At 35.5% G+C, this 22567-nt stretch overlaps 3 protein-coding genes across 5 annotated transcripts in view; 2 read left to right on the top strand and 1 right to left on the bottom strand.

Annotated features, from left to right (window-relative positions):
* Positions 1-10916, top strand: part of LOC127170352 (netrin-G2) — a 97496-nt gene extending 86580 nt beyond the window's left edge. Inside the window, exons 6-8 of one of the 2 annotated variants that reach the window (XM_051118236.1) lie at positions 350-517; positions 5305-5439; positions 9314-10914. In XM_051118236.1, the coding sequence (XP_050974193.1) occupies positions 350-517; positions 5305-5439; positions 9314-9531 (521 nt within the window). In that variant the 3' untranslated portion in view covers positions 9532-10914. Of the gene's footprint in view, positions 1-349; positions 518-5304; positions 5440-9313 lie in introns of both variants that reach the window. The other variant, XM_051118237.1, reaches the window with a different exon arrangement.
* A 2256-nt stretch (positions 10917-13172) lies between these two features.
* Positions 13173-15860, top strand: endog (endonuclease G). 2 transcript variants are annotated; one of them, XM_051118239.1, is made up of 4 exons: positions 13173-13274; positions 13366-13874; positions 15009-15118; positions 15268-15860. In XM_051118239.1, exons 1-4 carry the CDS (start codon positions 13199-13201, stop codon positions 15542-15544), a joined length of 972 nt encoding a protein of 323 aa, XP_050974196.1. In that variant the 5' UTR covers positions 13173-13198; the 3' UTR covers positions 15545-15860. The 2 variants fall into 2 exon arrangements, with proteins under 2 accessions (XP_050974196.1, XP_050974198.1); XM_051118241.1 differs by having other exon boundaries at positions 13201-13874.
* Positions 15861-17807: 1947 nt separating this feature from the next.
* dab2ipa (DAB2 interacting protein a) overlaps positions 17808-22567 on the bottom strand; it is a 140804-nt gene continuing 136044 nt past the window's right edge. The window contains 1 exon segment of the mRNA XM_051118233.1: positions 17808-21480. Within this exon segment, the coding sequence (XP_050974190.1) occupies positions 21313-21480 (168 nt within the window). The 3' untranslated portion in view covers positions 17808-21312.

The following is a 22567-nucleotide window of genomic DNA, read 5'->3' as shown; positions in this document are numbered from 1 at the left end:
AATATCCTAATGATTTTTGGCATAAAAGAAAAATCGATAATTTTGACCCACACAAATGCATTTTTGGCTATTGCTACAAATATACCCAGTGCGACTTATGATTGGTTTTGTGGTCCAGAGTCACATATGGTCTGTAATCTAATTCACATTTTTTTCCTAGGTAGTGTTAAATACCTGCCAGCCTTTCCAGCTGGCTAAATAGTCTTAGCCTAGATTATAGTCTTCCTAGTGTCTACATGTCATGCCCATGTCCTCTCATCCAGGAGTTTCCTGTGTCTTTTCCCCTTCCTCTTCGTCTCCCTCGTTCCCTGATCCACAGACTAACACCTATCTACTCTTTCTCCATCAGACTGCGAGTGCAACGGTCACTCAAATCGCTGCAGTTACATTGATTTCATCAACATTGTGACTTGTGTGAGCTGCAAACACAACACTAGAGGGCAGAACTGTCAGCACTGCCGCCTCGGATACTTCCGGAATGCTTCCGCCGAGCTGGACGATGAGAATGTTTGCATAGGTCAGTCAGATATCACTCCACGCCAACCCGTTTCACTGTTCCCTTGACGCACCCACACCACGCTGTACAGAAATTGTCCTTTCTGGCCAAATGATATGTATGGAATTGGAAAGGTCGAGAAATCTTTCCTCACGTGCATACGGTCCAACATTTGGTCTGCCACCACCTTGCCATACATGTGACAATTTCTGACCTCCTGAAGTCCAACAGAAGTATGGATTTAAGTCTACTAATATCATGCATCATTCATCCTGCAGCCTTTACTATAGATTATCTTCTCCCAGACTCCCGTATTCATTTTACTTAAGATCTAGGAAATGAAACAACTTGCATTTTCAACTGTCCAGCTTAAAACTATATCGATATCTGTATAATTATTCTATATAAGAGTAGTACACAGGAAATGTAATTTGAAAACAAGCAATTTTGTAATCTTTTGTGCATTATCTTGAAGTCAACATGAAATGCAATGTGACCATTTTACTTAATTAATGTAATACTTTAAAGCCACTGAACAAAAAATTGGAAAAGGTAATTGCAACGTTTTATGTCACAATTCTGACTTTTTTTCTCAGAACTGCGTTATACAAACGTGCAATTATGGCTTTTTTTCCTCAGAATTGTGAAATATAAACTTCAAAAAGTCGGAATTGCAAGAAATAAACACACAATTCAGACTCTTTCAGAACTGCGAATTTATATCTCACAGTTGTGACTTTTTTTTTGCAATTCTGATTTTATAACATGCAATTGCGAGTAATTAAGTCAGAATTGTGAGATAAAACTCGCAATTCTGAGAACATATCAGTCTTTTTTCCCCCTCAGAATTGAACTTTATAACTCGTAATTGCGAATTTATATCTCACAATTCTGACTTTTCTCAGAATTGTGTGATATAAATTCGCAATCACGAGTTATAAAGTTAAATGAAAGAAATCTATCTTGCAGTAGATTTGCAAGATAAGTTTTTATCCTGCAATTATGACTATTTCTCGCAATTGTGTTTATATCCCACTATTTTGACTTTACAACTTGCAATTCTGATTAAAAAAAAAAGTAATCTCTGACTTTTTTTCTCAGAACTGCATTATACAAACATGCAATTCTGGCTTTTTCCTCAGAATTGTGAGATATAAACTCGCATTTGCGAGTTATAAAGTTAGAATTGTATGATACAAACTCGCAATTCTGAAAACATATCACTTTTTTCCCCTTCAGAATTGGACTTTATACCTCATAACTGCAAGTTTATACCTGACAATTCTGAGAAAAGTCAGAATTGCAAGAAAAAAAAGAAAATCAAAATTGCAAGATAAAAAGTTAGAATTGAGAGATACAAACTCACGTTTGCAAAAAAAAAGTGAGAATTGTGAGTTTTTTTTCACGCAATTCTGACTTTATTTCTCATAATTGTGTTTATATCCCACTTTATAACTTGCAATTCTGAGAATTTTTTTTTTTTAACAAGCTAATCAAGGTCTGAAGGGTTACTGGAAAGCAACAGGCAGGTAAGTTTTAATTATGGTTGTAGCCGAACTCTGCAGGGCTGCAGCTCTCCAGGACCGGAGTTTGCCACCCCTGTTATAAAGTCAGAATTGTGAGATACAAACTCACAATTCTGAGAACATATCAGTCTTTTTCCCCCTCAGAATTGGACTTTTTAAATCATAATTGTGAGTTTGTATCTGACAATTCAGAGAAAAAAAGTTTGAGATATATGCGAGATAAAAAGTTAGAATTGAGAGATATAAATTCGAAATTGTGAGAAAAAAGTTAGAGAAATTCTGACTTTATTTCTCACAATTGTGTTTATATTCCATTATTTTAACTTTATAACTTGCTATTCTGAGAAAAAAAGTAAATTCTGACTTTTTTTTTCCCCTCAGAACTGCATTATACAAACTTTTGCAATTCTGGCTTTTTTTTCCTAAGAATTGTAAGATATAAACTCGCAGTTCTGAGAACATATCAGTCTTTTTTTCTTCCTCAGAATCGGACTTTAGAATTCATAATTGCAAGTTTATATCTGACAATTCTGAGAAAAAAAATTCAGAACTGCAAGATAAAAAGTCAGAAATGAGAGATATATTGTGAGAAAAAAAAAAGTCTGAATTACGAGATACAAACTCGCATTAGCAAGAAAAAAGAGAAATTTTTATCTCGCAATTCTGAATTTATTTCTCACAATTGTGTTTATATCCCCCTATTTTGACTTTATAACTTGCAATTCTGAGAAAAAAGTTTGCAAAATTGCAAGATGTAAACTCGCAATTGCATGAAAAAAATCCTATTATTGTGAGAAATTACCTTTCGTTTTTTATTCAGTGGCGGAAACAGGTTTCCATAGATTTTATCTGTGAGGAATTTATTGACTTTTTAAAAAAAATGGACAGTACATGGTAAAACTGAAAAGAGAGATTTGTGATGAAAAGGAAATACATTCACACTCACAGGCGTTTTGACATTTTGATAAAAGATTATAAAGACAAAATATTTCTTTGGAATAACATGAATCATTCACTGTAAGACAAGGAACATGCATTAAAAAAGTAAACAGAATGAATTTCGATTTCATGTTGACTTTAAAATGGGGGGCAGGAGGAAAACAATCAGAAATCCCAAGATTAATTTTTTTTTTTTTTGGATGAAAACTGCTCCTAGAGTTGCTCAAGCAATTTGTCACAACACTTTGATAATGATACAGTGACCTCTACTGGAAAAATACACACACATAAATCACAGCGCTATGACTGACAGCTGCCCAGATGGACAAATTATACCCTTGTGAATGCACAGAGCAAACCCTGCTTACATGACTAATGAACAACCACTGATCACACAAAATCGCAAACAACAACAGAAGTGAATTTTTCCTGCAAACACGTGATTTATGGCTTCAGGCTATGCTATACTTCCTTTAGGCAAAATGTTGTAACTGTATAATATTTTAATATTTTCCATAAACAATAATTATCCTGGAGGTCCAGTAATAAGGTTAGTCATTTAACTAATTATGACTATTTACTGCATACTGTTGTGACCCTCAGAATAATATTTGAGCTGCTGTGCCTTTAAGACTTGGATGTAAACAGTTTTAATTATGCAAAATGTTGCTGCCCTTTCCTGCATTTTTTCTTAAAGGAATAATTCACCCAAAAATGACAATTTGCAAAAAATGTACTACTCCTCAGGCCACCAAGGATGTAGATTAGTTTGTTTCTTCACTGAAACAAATATGGATAAACAGAGCATTACGTCACTTGCTCACCAATGGATCCTCTGCAGGGGTGCCGTCAGAATCCAAACAGCTGATAAGAACATCACAATAATAAACAAAAAATGGACACTACTTCAGTCCATCGATTATTAAGACACTTTTAACTTCAAAATGTTGCAAGCCTTCTATTGCTTTCTCCAGTGAAAAAGTAATCTTGTCTGGATCAGGAGAGAAATATGCACAGAGCAACCATAGTTTACAAGTGAAAAAAGTCCAAAACTGTTCTTGTGGACGTTGATGTGAAAGGACAACAGTGGATGGATTTTTGTTGTGGTGGACCATTGGTGAGCAAGTATTGTAATTCTGAATTTCTCCAAATCTCTTCACAATGAACAAACAAACTCATCTACATCTTGGATAGCCTGAGGGTGAGTACATTTTAAAGGAAAAGTCCACTTCCAAAACAAAGATTTACAGATAACGTACTCACCTCCTTGTCATCCAAGATGTTCATGTCTTTCTTCAGTCGTAAAGAAATTATGTTTTTCAGCATTTTTCTTCATATATTGGACTGATATGGTGCCCCGATTTTGAACTTCCAAAATGCAGTTTAAATGCGGCTTGAAACGATTCCAAATGTGGTTGTAAACAATCCCAGCTGAGGAAGAAGAGTCTTTTCTAGCGAAATGATCAGTTATTTTCATTAAAAAAAATACAATTTAAATACTTTTTAATCTCAAACACTCATATTGCCTTTCTCTCCCTGAACTCTGTGTGTATTCTGACTCAGGGCAGTTAGGGTATGTCAAAAAACTCCAATCATATTTTCTCCCTCAACTTCAAAAATCATTTCAAAATCATCCCACATCACTGCAGAAATACAGACCCAGTTTTTGCAAAGTGAACACGCAAAAAAGATTTAAACCAGCGATATGGGACGATTTTAAAGTTGAGGGAGAACATGAGATGGGAGTTTTTCGACATAACCTAATTGTAATAAACCAGAAAAAAAAAAAAAAAACAGTCCAGGCAGAGTAAGACAAGATGAGCGTTTGACATTGAAAAGTATATAAATTCTATTATTTTTATGAAAATAACCAATCGCTAAGCTAGATAAGACCCTTTCTCGACTGGGATTGTTTACAACCGCTTTTGGGATTGTTTGAAGCCGCAATTAAACTGCATTTTGGTAGTTGAAAATCGGGGCACCATAGAAGTCCATTATATGGAAAAAAATGGTGATTTTTTTTCCTCAAAAAACAATTTCTTTTGGAAGTGGACTTCTCCTTTAAGCAAATGTTTATTTTTAGGCGAACTATTTCCTTAAGAGCTGCAGTTTTGCTGTTGAGGAACATAGTTAACATAGTTAAAAATTGTTTCTAAGCATCCTTCTAAAGAATATGCCGAGCAGTAATATTGGTAAGCATGAAACGAGCTATTTTTGAGCTCTGAAAGTGTTTTCATAATTCAGTGAAATTTATCACAAACGAACGAGCATAGCCTTCTTTTCAAAGTTTCAGCACAGATCATCTACAAATTGGTGAATGATGTATATATTTTCTATACACAGAGTGTAACTGTAATCAGCTGGGCTCCTTACACGCCCGGTGCAATGACACAGGCTTCTGCCAGTGTCGAGAGGGCACCACGGGCCAGAAGTGTGAGGACTGTCTGCCTGGATATACCTGGAAGCAAGGCTGCGTGCGTAAGTCACACTTCCTTCACAAAGGCATTAAACACAGGCTTAGTCATTAAAGACACATTCTGTGATGGATGATACCACTCGTACAACAAATAAAGTGTTGTGAACGAACAACATATGGGTGTCATTTCACTCGAAAATATGAGCAACATTGTTGTTACTCACAGAGGTCTTTGCTGTTGTACTACCAACAACAGCCTGCTGGTCACAGCAGTTGTGCATTATAGATACTTGTGGGTGGGATGATACAGTGGCTAAAGCAAGGTTGCTGGTTCAACCTTGGAAGGAATTGGCTATATGAATAACTGTCAGCAAAGTCACTAGAAAACAGCCCAAAACCTACACCAGCCTGTCACAACCTACCACTACGGATGAAATTACTGTTTACAAATATCCACCTTATTTATCCCGTAAGAGCATGCACAGCCATTTGTACATTTTGTGGGTCTGACTTCCGGTCTAATCCGTTTTAGCTGTGCAAAACAGCTGGTTTTGCTGCTTGACATTACAAATGGGTTTGTCTTGCTATATTTTTACTGTATTATCTTAATTATAAACACAGTGGTTTATAGTGCACAGTTTTACTGTTTACTGCATGTTGTTATTCGTCTCATCATTTCCCTATAGCAGCTAATTAACCAGAAGTCTCGCCGCTGAAACGCTTTTCTGTGACAGTTGCCAGTTATTCAGGCACTCGGGAAACAGTTTTCATGTTATACATGAAATGAAATACCCAGTCTTAAAAAGACTGGTGGAGGTCTGTAGATTTCTATCATTAATGCTAGATCAGGACAAATCTAGAATTTGAAAAAAATTATGATAATTCATGATGAGTCATCATTATCATCTCTGCTCCATTAGACCTGGTTTGCATGCAGGCATAAATCTTTAATTATTAAACTAGTTTGAACTGGTTTTTAAATTCCAATTTCCTGTGAGGTGTGATTTCATTCATTAATTTTTAATAATAAAAACTAATTATAATTAAATATTTAATGGGATTTTAAACACTGATTATTACACTTAGAACTGATTATAACACTTATCTTTATCTTTATATATATATATATATATATACAGTGGGTACGGAAAGTATTCAGACCCCCTTAAATTTTTCGCTCTTTGTTATATTGCAGCCATTTGCTAAAATCATTTGAGTTCATTTTTTTTCCTCATTAATGTACACACAGCACCCCATATTGACAGAAAAACACAGAATTGTTGACATTTTTGCAGATTTATTAAAAAAGAAAAACTGAAATATCACATGGTCCTAAGTATTCAGACCCTTTGCTGTGACACTCATATACTGAACTCAGATGCTGTCCATTTCTTCTGATCATCCTTGAGATGGTTCTACACCTTCATTTGAGTCCAGCTGTGTTTGATTATACTGACTGGACTTGATTAGGAAAGCCACACACCTGTCTATATAAGACCTTACAGCTCACAGTGCATGTCAGAGCAAATGAGAATCATGAGGTCAAAGGAACTGCCTGAAGAGCTCAGAGACAGAATTGTGACAAGGCACAGATCTGGCCAAGGTTACAAAAACATTTCTGCTGCACTTAAGGTTCCTAAGAGCACAGTGGCCTCCATAATCCTTAAATGGAAGACGTTTGGGACGACCAGAACCCTTCCTAGAGCTGGCCGTCCGGCCAAACTGAGCTATCGGGGGAGAAGAGCCTTGGTGAGAGAGGTAAAGAAGAACCCAAAGATCACTGTGGCTGAGTTCCAGAGATGCAGTCGGGAGATGGGAGAAAGTTGTAGAAAGTCAACCATCACTGCAGCCCTCCACCAGTCGGGGCTTTATGGCAGAGTGGCCCGACGGAAGCCTCTCCTCAGTGCAAGACACATGAAAGCCCACCTGAAGGACTCCAAGATGGTGAGAAATAAGATTCTCTGGTCTGATGAGACCAAGATAGAACTTTTTGGCCTTAATTCTAAGCGGTATGTGTGGAGAAAACCAGGCACTGCTCATCACCTGTCCAATACAGTCCCAACAGTGAAGCATGGTGGTGGCAGCATCATGCTGTGGGGGTGTTTTTCACCTGCAGGGACAGGACGACTGGTTGCAATCGAGGGAAAGATGAACACGGCCAAGTACAGGGATATCCTGGACGAAAACCTTCTCCAGACTGCTCAGGACCTCAGACTGGGCCAAAGGTTTACCTTCCAACAAGACAATGAACCTAAGCACACAGCTAAAATAACGAAGGAGTGGCTTCACAACAACTCCGTGACTGTTCTTGAATGGCCCAGCCAGAGCCCTGACTTAAACCCAATTGAGCATCTCTGGAGAGACCTAAAAATGGCTGTCCACCAACGTTTACCATCCAACCTGACAGAACTGGAGAGGATCTGCAAGGAGGAATGGCAGAGGATCCCCAAATCCAGGTGTGAAAAACTTGTTGCATCTTTCCCAAAAAGACTCATGGCTGTATTAGATCAAAAGGGTGCTTCTACTAAATACTGAGCAAAGCGTCTGAATACTTAGGACCATGTGATATTTCAGTTTTTCTTTTTTAATAAATCTGCAAAAATGTCAACAATTCTGTGTTTTTCTGTCAATATGGGGTGCTGTGTGTACATTAATGAGGAAAAAAAAATGAACTTAATTGATTTTAGCAAATGGCTGCAATATAACAAAGAGTGAAAAATTTAAGGGGGTCTGAATACTTTCCATACCCACTGTATATATAAAGTTGAGGTCATAAGTTTAAATACACCTGCAAAATGTTAATTACTTTACCAAAATAAGAGGGATCATACAAAATGCATGTTATTTTTTATTTAGTACTGACCTGAATAAGAGATTTAACATAAAAAAAACATTTACATATAGTCCACAAGAGAAAATATTTTTACAAAAATATTTACAAAAAATAACCCAATTTCAAGTTTACATATGCTTAATTTTTACTGTGTTGTTAGCTGAATGATCCACAGCTTTTTTTTTTTAAGTGATGGTTCTGAACAGTTAAACTACCTACTCTTCATCTGAAAAATCCTTTAGGTCCCGCAAATTCTTTAATTTTTTTTTTTTTTTAGCATTTTTGTGTATTTAAACCCTTTTCAACAATGACTGTATGATTCTGAGATCCAGCTTTTCACACTGAGGACAACTGAGGGACTCATATGCAACTATTACAGAAGGTTCAAACACTCACTGATGCTCCAGAAGGAAACACGATGTATTAAGAGCCAGGGGTGTAAACTTTTGAGCAGAATTAAGATTTCATTTATCTTATTTTGCCTAAAAATCATATATTTTTCATGCAGTACTGCCATTCAGAAGCTAAGATACTTACATGTTCACCAGAAGACAAAAGTTACATTTACCCTGATCTTCAAATTCAAAGTTTTCACTCCCCAGCTCTTAATGTCCTTAGTGTGAAAAGATGGATCTCAAAATCATACAGTCATTGTTGGAAAGGATTGTGAAAAACCAATAAATTTGTGGGACCTGAAGGATTTTTCTTAGTCCATGTGACATCAGTGGTTCAACTTTACTTTTTGTGTGCAAAAAAACCCCCAAAAATAACTGTATTCAGCAATTTCTTCAACAAAAGTTCTCGGATTTCATCAAAAACATCTTAATTTGTGTTCTGAAGATAAACGAAGATCTTAATTAAAAACATAATTTTCATTTTTGAATGAACTGACTTTTAAGTCACTCTAAATGTCTGCTAAATGACGACATTTGGGATAAAAAAAGACAACAGAACAATCCCTTAAAACTTGATCTATCTACCGATCTGTGAATAGCGTTATAAGGTCACCTGACAAATGGCTTATAATATGTATAGAGACATGTAACATTAAATATGTAACATCAATAATGTGAATGTCCTCTCTGTCCTTCTTTTACTCCCAGCAAATGTGTGTGACGACGAGCTCCTCCTGTGTCAGAACGGCGGCTCCTGCATCCAGAACCAGAAGTGCGTGTGTCCGCCCAACTTTAGGGGTGTTTTGTGCGAGCAGCCACGCTGCCACGGCGAGAAAGGGTGCGACGGCGCATCGGCCTGCTACCTCAGCACTCTGACGCTGCTGCTCTGCCTTCTAGCCAACAGCCTGCTTAAAGCCAGCGCCTAGAAACCCGTCTTAGTCCTGATATCGATCCTAGTCTACGCAGGCCGAAGGGCTGAACCCTGCGGACGGAGAGAGAGAGTAGCCTGAACCCGTACGGACCCAGCCTCACGGTGCTGAAATCTTTTTTGGAAATGGCGGCGGCTGCGCTGAGGTCAAAACGCCTTCATGAGACCGACAGTTTATTGCCTGTCTCCTAGCATCACCGATCGCCTGAACTTTATACCAAAAACAGAATGAAAAGAACTTCAGTTCAGTTTCAGCTCACAAAACTCTAACGAAAGTGGAGAGGTATATAGATGCGGTTTCATTTCCTTTGCATTTCTACTTTCTCTGTAGTTTCGACGCTCACTGAGGTACAAGCACCGCACTTAGCCAGCTTGTTTTAACCAACAAACGGTCGATATCACGGAAGCCTACTTATGCCAAGTTATTATTCTTCTCTCGAAGACTTGTTTTTACATTTCCTTTCATTGCTGCATTTTTCTCGCATTTTATTGCCACTGAGGTCGTAACAAGTAGATGATGCAGATGGAAAAGATGTTTAATCGCCGTCCCGCTAGTATGAGGAATGAATGTCTCTATAGCTTGTGTTTGAGATTACGTTTATGGAATGTAGAAAGAGGTTTTAAATTGTCACACTGAACAAATATACATATATGGAAAGGAAATATGAAGTATTGTATAATATGATTATCATTTCAATATTTTTTGTAGAAATTGTTATTTTTGTTGAGTAAATGTTACCATTGTAAAGACATTGCAGCCTTTATTGCAGTGCATATGGTATTCACACCATGGTAAAACTATATTTGATGATACAGCAGAGTGCATCTCTAATATCTTTGGAATATTTCTTCATTCATATCATTAAAATAAAGCATAAACGGTTCATTATGTGCACAGCTTTAGCTCAATGTAACCTGCACATCATCTTGTTACTGGCATGTATTCATCAGTGCAGATATGACCATTCAGGACTGCTTATTAACACACTTCTGTGATGATACCAGTGATATAAGTACATTCCTAAAGCACAAAGTCCCACAAACCCCAAATAAACACTAAATAATTATGAAGCACAGAAAAAAAAACACACAACGCAATTAGAACGTCCATTCAGATTAACTATTAAAAGTCCACACATTGTATATCATGCAATCAGGTTATTTTTCAAACAATTTTATTTTCCTTGTGCGAGTCTTAAAGAAATGCCAAAACCTTTAGCGGCTCATGGGCTTTTTGATGTATTTCATATTTACAAATGCTTTACATTCATGATGAGCCAGGGTAAATAAAATACTATGAATAAATATTATAAATGAATAAAACCTGACAATCAGAAAGCACAAAGAGACGTGAGTGAATTGTCTTTCTTCAGACTCTGTCCTTCCATATGCAAATCGAAGTTTTAACAGCATATATATATATTTAGCGTCTGACGCAGCATTACACCGACATAATGGTCACGGCAGCTAATAAGGGTAATTAATATCAGGCCATTTTTATTACAAGGTGAATCAGCCAGATATATGTCTACAGACCCAGAATCAAATGTGCTGAGCAGTTTGCACTGCTCTAACCACCTGCACCGAAATAAATAAATAAACCCTTAATAACACACAACTTGAGTCAGCAGAGCTTATGCCAGGTGGAGACTTTTGCTTCCTCGAAACAAATAAATAAGGCTCTATCCATGCGTGAGTTAAATACAAACTACTCACAGAAATGTAATTAGCACTGGAAATTACAGCTGAGGTTATGGCACATGTAGTGGGCTCAGTTATGTTATACAATACCATTTAAGATCCAACTTTGTAATTTATGAAATACTAATATGATGGAAATAAAGAGCTATAGTTAAGCCGGCCTCACACTACAGGATTTTTAGCCCGATTTTGCCCCGATTTTCCCCTGCCGAGAATCGGAGCAAAAATCTTGTTGAGCACCTTGATCAGTCCCCCGATGTTAGGCACGGATTATCTGGTAATGTGATCACATGTTTGATATTTAGGATTTTAAATCGGGATGATCACGGCTATGATTACGTCATTACTTTTACAACAGCAGATGCGTGACTGCAAAACAGCTGCTGTACGGTCCATTGGATAGTGGAGGTGGAGGAAACTGCTTCTTATGTTTCTGTAGTAACACTGTCTGTATAATATGTTGAAAACATACCACAACAGCATACACTGTAAAAAATAAAAAACATAATTTGTTAAGTCAGCTTAAAATAATTTGTTACCCTGCTGCCTTAAAATTTTAAGTTCAGTCAACTAAAATAATTTATTCAACTTGAAATGTTAAGTTGTACTAAGTAACAACTTAGATATTTGTGTTTGCTAAACATAACAGATGGGTAAGTAACCCAGCTGCCTTAAAATTTTAAGTTGATTCAACTCAAATATCTAAGCTGTCCTTAGTATAATTTAACATTTCAAGTTGAATAAACTTAACAATAAACGAACAATGAACAATACTTTACACTATTACACTATTTATTAATCTTTGTTAATGTTAGTTAATAAAAATACAGTTGTTCATTGTTTGTTCATGTTTGTTCACAGTGCATTAACTAATGTTAACAAACACAACTTGTGATTTAATAATGCATTAGTGAATGCATTATTATAAAATTATTGTTCATTCTTAGTTCATGTTAACTAATGTAGTTAACTAATGTTAACTAGTAAACCTTATTCTAAAGTGTTACCATTAAAGTTAACACAGCTTGTGATTTTAATAATACATTAGTAAATGCTGAAATTAGCATTAAATAAGGTTAATAAACGCTGTAGAAGTATTGTTAATTCTTAGTTCATGTTAACTAATGAAGTTAATAATTAATCTTAGTTTAAAGTGTTACCATAATATACAAAAAACAACAGAAAATAAAAATAAAAGCTCAAAACATCAAAACAAAAATTCAGAATTAAGAAGAAAAAAAAAACTACAATAGTACCTCAATACTAGAACAACACTGATCACAAAACAAAAACAGGACTGAAAGCGATTTTGAGAACAAAACATTTAAATATTTAACAGGAAATTCATGTAAACCATTTCAGTTCATTAGTTAACATTAGTTAACTAAATTAGTTAACACATGAACTAAAGAAAAATACTTCTACAGCATTTATTAATTAATTTAAAATTCAGCATTTACTAATGCATTATTAAAATCACAAGTTGTGTTTGTTAACATTAGTTACTGCACCGTGAGCTAACATGAACAATGAACAACTGTATTTTTATTAACTAACATTAACAAAAATAATAAATAGTGTAATGCATTGTTCGTTGTTCTTTCATGTTAGTTAATACACTAATTCACGTTAACAAACGACACTTTATCGTAAAGCGTTACCACTATTTCCGATAGAAACATTTCCAATAGAGGAAAAGAAAAAATACTTTTCCATTTTAGAACTGTAAAGGGGTGCATGGTAAAACACCAGCTAAAAAAAAGTGTAAAATTATTAAATAAAATATACATCTTAATTGTGATAGGCTTATTAAAAATATATAATAATTAGTAATAACTAAACTAAATACTGTTCATGTTTAGAAGCGTTTGCGGCATGAAAATGTACTATATAGTAGAAATGACCCTGTAACTTTAATTCTGAAATTGTTCTGTCTTTTTAAGGTAAAGCGTGATGTCATAAACATGCGACGAAATGTCCTACGCGCTTGTTTCGCCGGTGAAACTGACTCACATGGGTTATGTAAATACAGAGGGCAAAGTAACAGCACTTTACTCAGGTAAATTAATTAACCATATTTATTAAGCGTGTATAATGCATCGTGTTTTCTGCTCGCGATGGGTTTTATCAGGGCTGTCAGTGACAGCTGGCATAGGCATCGGAGCCACCTTGACAGCAGCCGGCGATCGCCTTAACAAAAGCCGGGATACGAGTCACAGCGGTGGACTACTGGAGCGCATACCCGTCATCCCGATCCCGAGCGTCGACGCAGCGTCAGAGATTACCCCGTACCAGCCGGGACAAGTCGCTGTAAATAGATCCACAGCTGTTATGAAGTACGGCTTTCCTTCCCTGTCTAATATCAAGAGCAGGGAGTCTTACGTGACGTCATACGACCCCAGAAACAGGACCGCAGCCTGGGTCATAGAGCAGCTCAACGCCGAGACAGTTACCGGGACATCGGACAGAAAGTTCTGCGATTTTAAAGAGGACGACTCGGTTCATGTTTACCACAGATCGAGCAATGCGGATTACAAGGGCAGTGGGTTTGACAGGGGTCACCTGGCCGCAGCAGCCAATCACAAATGGAGTCAGAAAGCCATGGATGAGACCTTCTACCTGAGCAATGTGTCTCCACAGGTAGTTATTTTTTTCCTTACACTTTATAACAGGGCTGCTCAAATCCTTTTCATGGAGATCTTACTGCAAACAGTTAAGAAAGCACGGTTAAAAGTAAATGTTATCCTGGCTTAGATGATATTAATCATTTTAAAATGCCATAATATTAATACAGTTTAAAATGCCACATATAAAAATGTATTCATTTTATTTTTTTGGATAATAATAATTATTGTTTAATTTTTATTTATTTATTATTTTTTAAATAATTGAACATTTAATGTCTAATCAATAATATAAAATATATATGTAATATAAAAAAAAGCTTAATTTTGATCGTTTTTTAATATTATATTTTATTATGAACAAATGTATGAATTTATATAAATGTCAAATCAAGAAAATAAAAACAGATTATATTAATAATTAATGTTTAAAATGCCTCCTAAAAAGTATTTTAATTATTTGAGTACTAATCATTATTATTAATAATTAACTAATTACTGAATTTAAACCAATGCAATCAAGATTTTTTATATATTAGAAAATAAATATTATATTAATAATCAGTGTTTAAAATGCCACCTTTAACAACATTTGACTTATTTTTTAATATTTATTAATAATTTGCTAATAATTTTTAACAGTTAATGGATTTATGTCCAATCAATTACATTTTTAAATATATCAATAAATAATAAAAATGTCACCTATAAGAGTGTATTTAACTTTGATTATTTATTAATAATTTGTTTATTAATAATTAAACATTTACTGAATTTATATAAATGTCCAATCAATTTAGAAAAAATATTTTACATATATAAAAATAAATAGGCATAGAATTGAGAAAAATATATTTTAAATATAAAAAAATAATAGCAATAACTTTTTTTGGGCTACTGATATTCCTGTTTGTATGACTGTTCAGTAAATTCCTCTTCATTCCACGGAATTTGAAATTTTACTCGTGAATTGAACCAGAAATAATTTATGAATTTTGAATTTTGCAAAACAGTAAGGTAGATTTCCAGGAAGACCTTACCTTACACAAACGATAAAACCACCAATCATTTAAAGAGTTTGCTTATTGGTTATTGTTCTGTTTGCATGTGTAATTATGGCTGGTAATATTGCGGATATCTTTCCCCACAGAATCCTCATCTAAACCAGAACGCATGGAATAACTTGGAGAAATACTGTCGCACTCTCACCAAGCATTACCAGAATGTCTTTGTATGCACTGGACCACTCTACTTACCCCGGTAAAAGCCTTTCAGTATGCTTTTGAGAACCACTTCTCGAGATTTTTCAAATAAGCCACATATCTGAAATCAAGATACGCAAAACTATTTAATCAACTAATGGTTTAGTAAATTAACTGAACATATTTTTTCCCTCCATGCACCTACAGACAGGAACCTGATGGGAAAATGTACGTGAAGTATCAGGTTTTGGGAAAGAACCATGTAGGCGTACCGACTCACTTCTTTAAGGTGGTGATTCTGGAAAAGCCGAGAGGAGATGTGGAGCTGCGGTCCTATGTGATGCCCAATATGCCTGTCGATGAGAAGATTCCACTAGAACGCTTCCTGGTTCCAATTGAGAGCATTGAGAGAGCATCTGGACTGCTGTTTGTACCAAACATCATGAAGAGGACCAGCAGTCTCAAAGCCATTACTGCAGGCTAGTGAGGAGTTTACAGTGACCACTGAGGGGGGAAAAGGAAAATACCTCAAAATGCTTCACTTATGTCACTGTCAAACATTCATAAAGTTATTGTGGAAATTATTTAATTTTTAATATATGTGGAAAAACTACTGAGAGAGATCATATCAGTCACCAGCTGACGGTGTAATTCTGTATTATTTAATAGGGGAGATTTTGTATCATTACTGTTTTTAGATGTCAGCCAAAATCGTGATTTTTAACCGAGCCAAAACTGTGTGAAATTAGCTTTTAATTTAAACCGTGACATGTCATTTGTACCACTGGAAATAAAACAAATCTGTAATCCTTAAATCATATTTGTTTTTTTATTCACATTTGATGATGATTCAGAAATGAATGGCATTTTGAAACAATATCTGTTTTTAATCCTCTTAAAATAACCTAAATTCATGATTGTCAACACATTACAAATGCACAAGCCCGTAATTTACTGTATAATTGAGCTATATACTCAAGTATACAATCTACAGTGTGTGCCAGGCTGTAGATTGAGTTGAATCGAGTTGAAGTTAATGGGCAATTAGAAAGACAAGAAACACTGAACAGAGTGTTTTCACGACGCTTCATCAATTGGTAATTTTGGCAGCACTGAACGTAAACAGTGCCAATGAACCGAACGAAACTTGCATATTTTTCTGATTATTGCTGCAGAAAATAATCAATTATTGTCATTGGCTGTACTAACTGGTCGGACTGGAAAACATTTGGAGTACCATAGACTGCCATAAGTTATAACAAATCAAGGAGAAGAGTACAGAAACTGTCTGAAAAGTGTTTGTGGATTGGCCAAAATGAACCAGGATTTCGAGGCCAAAAATCTTGAAAACATTTATGTTTGTTCTTATCATTTCCCATCAGGTAGGTAAAATATTAGGCTAATATCTTAATAATACTACTTGTACATATCTTTACCACCTATTAACTTTAGTTTGTCAAAATATTTCGTCCTTTCCTGCTTACAAAGTCCTTCTCTATATGGTTTAGCAGCTTCCACACGTTTTTCCCATGGTTTAGACAGCATAAATTAGCAGAACACCATATTCATTAGTACATTAACCGTGCAATCCATGCTGTTGTTTACATTCGATGATCCAGTATCGCCAATATGGCCGCGCATCCGGGTAACAAGTTCTCAACCAGCATTAAATATTAGTTTGTTTCTCCATGTTTATGCCACATAAACTAACGTTAATATACAGTCTGTGATAACCTCCAAACGTTTTTAATATAACTTTACGTTACTTCGTTAATTCTTGAGTGCTGGAACAAAAGAACTCACAAAACAAACTATCATATCTGGTACATTTTAAAATGGAAATTGTCGTTTTCCAAACTAATGGCAGTTTAAGACGCTTCACGTTTCATCAGTGACAAACGTTTGCTGGACAGCGCTGTAGTAACGTTAATCAAACATTAGTTTTTTGTAAACAAACCGTACATATTACCTGACCTTTGTGCTCCCAATTCAGTCAGAACTGCTCTATTCAAACTGTATGTATTACCTGTTTTAGGTGTGTAATCTAGTTCAGTTGTTGTAAACATTATACTTAGAGAAATGAGAAATGAAATTTAGCAAATCTTGATTTACATTGATCAAACCTTCAGCGTTCAAAATCTAGCCAGCGGCGTCGACGTCATCACAATGTTTGCATACTGCATTTTGATTGGTCTTTTTTCTTACCTGAACCTTGATATTGAATTGTGATTGGTCTCTTCTTGCTTGCATATGTAACCATTTATTTGTCCCTTTTACTTATGAGCCAGGCCATGGACAGATAGATAACGTAGATGGATGGATAGATGGACAGATAGATAGATAGATAGATGGATAGATGGATGGACAGATGGATAGATAGATAGATAGATAGACAGACAGACAGATAGATGGTAAATTTTAACTTGCTTATTCTCGTGTGCAAAACCAAAGCTAAAAACATAAATTGAACTTTTTTTTTCTTCCTTAAGGCACTGCTGTTTTCTGTTTTCAATGAACTCAGTCTAATCAATATACAGTATATCTGTCTTAAAATTAATAACACAAACTGTGCACTTCCACTTGAAGAGCACTAGATGGCACTATGGTCTCAAACATAACAGCTGTTACGTAATAGAGACTGTGATATTAATATGAAATATCAAAAACTTAAATAAAAGTTGTTTTTTTTTTGCAAAATATACAGATGATGTGTTAAAGAAAGACCTCAGTGATGACACTGATTGACAAATATTTTGCTTTTATTTTGAATGGCACTCACTGAAGTGCACCCATCTTGACAATGGCATTCTACATGGATATATACATTCTGTCCATAGCATTTACTTAACTTTACACAGGTGAAACAATATATCTTTTTCTCAACAACAGTATTTTTCTTGGACTGTACAGTAAACTAACAAACAAAGTAAGAACCTTGAAATAGCTAAATAAAACTTTAATAATTCTAGAGGCAATTGTACATGAATTGCACTGAACATTTTCTTCAACACAAATGACTTCTCATATATTGGTATGTCTTCTGTTCATGTATGTACATGTGGCAAAAACTGTCAGCGTAGCTCTGAAATATACATACAAAAGATGTAAAGCAGAAAACACAGTGGAGATTTTTACATGGTTTGTGATACATAATCATGCCAAACTGGAAAATTTGGAAAGTCTTCCTTTAAGTTAAGTGACACTAAACAGCAGCCCTTTGACTTTCACGTAACATATTAAGGGAGTTTTAAAAAATTAAAGTGTTTTAATGTGCCATACTATTGCCTTCAAAAGTTTGTTACAGGAAGTCCAGACATGTTTAGTTTTCTTGTTTTTAATTTCTCTGAATTTAAACAGATTAGTATAAAGATGTGGTCACATTATCGAAATTTTGGCAAAAAATGACAGGTCCTTTGTGCATTGTGAATAGTGTAGTGATATATATGAAGCACAAGTCACACAGAAGTCACTTTCAATCCAAGCAGCTTTCTGTTGGTCAGCACTGGATAATTCACATGACCAACCTGAACCCGTTGCGAACTGGGAAAATTATCGCCCACACATGAAATTACTGATTCCTTTTGTAATTAATGTATTTTGCCCACAAAAATTTGCCGAATAGTGATAGATGAGATCTTATCTTAAGTCTTAAAAGTGAAGTACACAATTTCACAACTGCAAAAATAATCAGACAGTCAGTCAGTCCTTTCAACCTAACAACAGGGTCAGAAATTAACCAGGGCTTGTGGCAAAAATGCCACCAAAATGAAGAAAAAATGCCCTATAAATTCAATACAAAGAGGCAAAAAATGCCCCTACACAATTAAACAACGTATCACGGCTGTCGCGTGTTACATTTCGATCAGTGTACAACGAACGAGATAAACAATCAAACACGTTTCTGTTGAATTTAGGAATGAAATGGCCAATCAGAGACGCTTAAATTAGTCAGCACTGAAAATGCTCATCATAACAACAGTGCAGATACGTTGTATATTAAAGATTTATTTTGTAAACGACATGTTTGTGAAGCCAGAATGTGACGTGCCCAAAACGAAACAAAAACGTTTGATATTGTTTTCTATTCGATATTATTACACTATAAAGAGCAATAATCTACAATAATGATTTTTGTCATAATATTGCAGCCATATGAGCTCCTGTTTTTTTACATGTATAATTTAGATACAAGTTTGAACGGCCTACTGTTACTGACAACAGTTTAGAATATTGTTTAAAGTAATTGGGTAAATTTAAATAGGCTATTTGACATTAAAGACAACATATGGATTTATAATGATACGGTGATACAATATTGCTCTCACAAATGTAAAAAAAATGTTTCAGAGGGCAAATATTGCACCTTAATGCAAATGTTAATTTCTGACCCTGCCTCACACCAGTGGTATTTTAACATCCAAAAAATGTCAACAAGAAATGTAAGAAAAGTCACCATGAAACCAAAATGGTCTATTCTTGTGTTTTATATATTGCAGTGTTTACTGTAAATGATTCATTATTATTATTATTTGTCTTAAATTCACATCCTCATGTGCTCTCCTCTTGCAATGCATCTCTTCTCTTCTAAAATGATAAAGAACAACGATCCAACAATCCACTCAATTCCCAAACAGCAAAATCCTGCCCTACATTTCTTCTCGTTCAAGAAGCCTTTTCACAAAAAGATGAGCTGAACTTCTGTTCCATGCTGACTTTAACAACGTTGGACACACTCAGCATTCAAACTTCATCTAGTACTTTCAATTTTGGGGTTCTAACAACAAAAATATTTGAATAAATACATTAACTAAACATAATTTAAAAGATAAATTAAAAAATCAATTCCAAATAATTCAACAGAGCATACTTTCTCTCAAGCCTGTATGATAAATAAAAAAAATTGTATTGAAAACAGAGGGAATACTGAAAAATGAAGATGTTTGATATGACAATTATACACAAAGAGGTTTGCCCTTGCAGCTTGTCCAAAAAATATATAGTCCCAAATAAACTGATGTGAATATTTATACATAAAAGAAACACTGACAGTCTTCAAACTCCCCTCCACGAACCTGACTTAAATAAAGTTCAGTGAAGCTAAAACAGGCTCGTCTGATACCAGAGCAAAGGGTCTATATGCAGGGTTGATGCAACTATTGCTGCGCTGCACTGACTTCCAGCCTGTTTGATGCGAGCCGCATCTGAAGAGCAGGAAACATCACAACCTTTAAGTAAAAAAACAGCCACGTATCCTTCACACATCAACTCAAACCTTTATCACCCAGTAGAAGTGCTGAATGCTATATGCTTTGTACTTGCTGCTCTGAATAGCCTTTATAACAAGTCCACAGAAGCAGGTTTTGGTTAAAGGGTCCATTCTAATGCTATAGAAAGTGCATAGAGTGGAAGAAAGACATCGTAGGGGACACACGCTGATTGTACGATGTTGGATACGGAGTCTAATACTGGCCACGTTGAACAGCAAGCAGTATGAGGACATTTCTATCCACGGCGTTGAGCGTTTGCAGAGGGGTTAAAGTGTGTCGTCGACTCTGCTCTGTCTAGAAGCAGCACCTGAATGTACAACCGGAGCTTACATTGTTTTGTTTTGTTCGTTTTCTTCTAAATAAAGTACAGCAGACCTCAGCACGGGAAATACACACTGTACGAAAAAAAGGAAATCTCTTTTCTCTGAAAAGCCCATAAAAAACTATATACATACTATATAATGAGGCGCGCCACCTTTTTATAGACTAAAATGTTCCGCACATACAAAAAAAGTATGCAACAAAATGCAATGTGGTTTGTGCTACTGCTGCCCTGGAGGGATGCAAGCAACAAAAATGGTAAGAAAAAAGATGCTTACATGAAAATGTACAATAAAATAGTGTTTCAACAAATAATTACAGTATTATCATGCTAAATCCAATCAAAAAGTGTATATGCACAGCTCAAATCATACAGAATCTGGTCACGGCTTAGATCGGTGACCGAGTGGCTCTTGTGACAAGGGCTACGAAACAAGCATCATGGGACATCTTTGCATGGCTAATAATCTAAAAGGATTCAAAAAGACGCATTAGCCTTATATACGGAGTGAAAAAAACAACATTGTGCAACTCTATCCAATTCGTTCCCAAAGAGTTATTTTCGACCAAGCAAATGTAACCCCACCGTACTGTACGACAGTTACCCATAGCCCTTGTCCGTCACTAGGCCCATAGGCCTGTGTTGTGTGTGTTTATGTCCACGCTAGCAGTTGCTGCTGTTCCGAAATTCACCGTTTTCTGTGATCTGCAGCTTGGTAGGGTTGGTGGGAGAGATGCCGTTCCTCGTTTGCATGCTGTAACGATCCTTCAGCTGAGACAGGGCACTCATTAGCCGGGCGTTTGCGGCGTCCAGGGATGCGATTCTCTTCTCCTGTGGGGAGTGACCATTAATGGAGGTCGGATAGGAGAAGGTGATTAACAGTGCATGATATTTAATGTTTAATTAAAGTCTTTCTACTGCTTAACGGACGCAGGGTACTCTGTAGTCAGAAACACTACAGACTAATTATGCCGTCTAAAACCCATAAAATAAATTTGCAGTTTAAATTAAAATTCATACAGTGATGGCAGTAATCTCTCCTTGTCTTTATAAAATAAATCTATGATGTAAACAGTCTTTAATGATTTTGATGAGTGCTGAAATGAATCCGCAGTGGGTGGTTTTTATGCTCATCAAACTGTTTACGAGAAACGCTGATTGTCCCCCGAGGACCCAGGCGTTCATCATTAAACCTTCAGATAGATTAACACCATTAAACCTCAGAGACCAGCTCACAGCGTCATGCTGAAATCTGAATTTAACACAAGAGGGCGCTATGACTCTACAAATGAGTAGCTGACAATCGATTCAAGGGTCATTCCATGAAATCGGTGCCTTTTGCGTCCCTATGAAATAATCAAACTTTGATTTAATATAACAACAAATAACAATGCTATGTATGCTTTCATCAATATTACATAAAAAAAGTCAATTAAATATTATTTAAAATAATTTAAATAGCATTTATGCTGATAAGGGTAATGTATTTTCTTTTTCAGCAAGACACATTTGCAAATCACATTTGCAAATTGTTGTATTTTTTCTGTAATATATAAATCATTTTCTTGGTGTCCCCTGATTTCATGTCAGCCCTGTTACCCTCATCAAAAAACCCTTGTAAAATAATGTACGTTCGAGTGACATCATTTCTAGGAGGTTACATCATCTCTTAACCAGGATGCCAATGCTTAAAACATAAGAATGTTTCTCTCATTCCTCTATAATGTTGTATTTTTTTGATTATTTATGAGGCTTGACTGAGGGGGGCCATCATGCGATGTCAATCCTGTTACCACTTTTAACATGTAAATTTTAACAATTATTTCTTACATTTAATATAATCAATATCTACAATTAAAATCCTTTCAAAGTGTACAATATGTGCTTTTGTGAACTTGACTATTAGTTAGAAATGAGC

The sequence above is a fragment of the Labeo rohita genome, chromosome 8 (assembly GCF_022985175.1).
Source record: "Labeo rohita strain BAU-BD-2019 chromosome 8, IGBB_LRoh.1.0, whole genome shotgun sequence".
NCBI lineage: Eukaryota > Metazoa > Chordata > Actinopteri > Cypriniformes > Cyprinidae > Labeo > Labeo rohita.
This window is presented reverse-complemented; position numbering and strand designations above follow the sequence as displayed.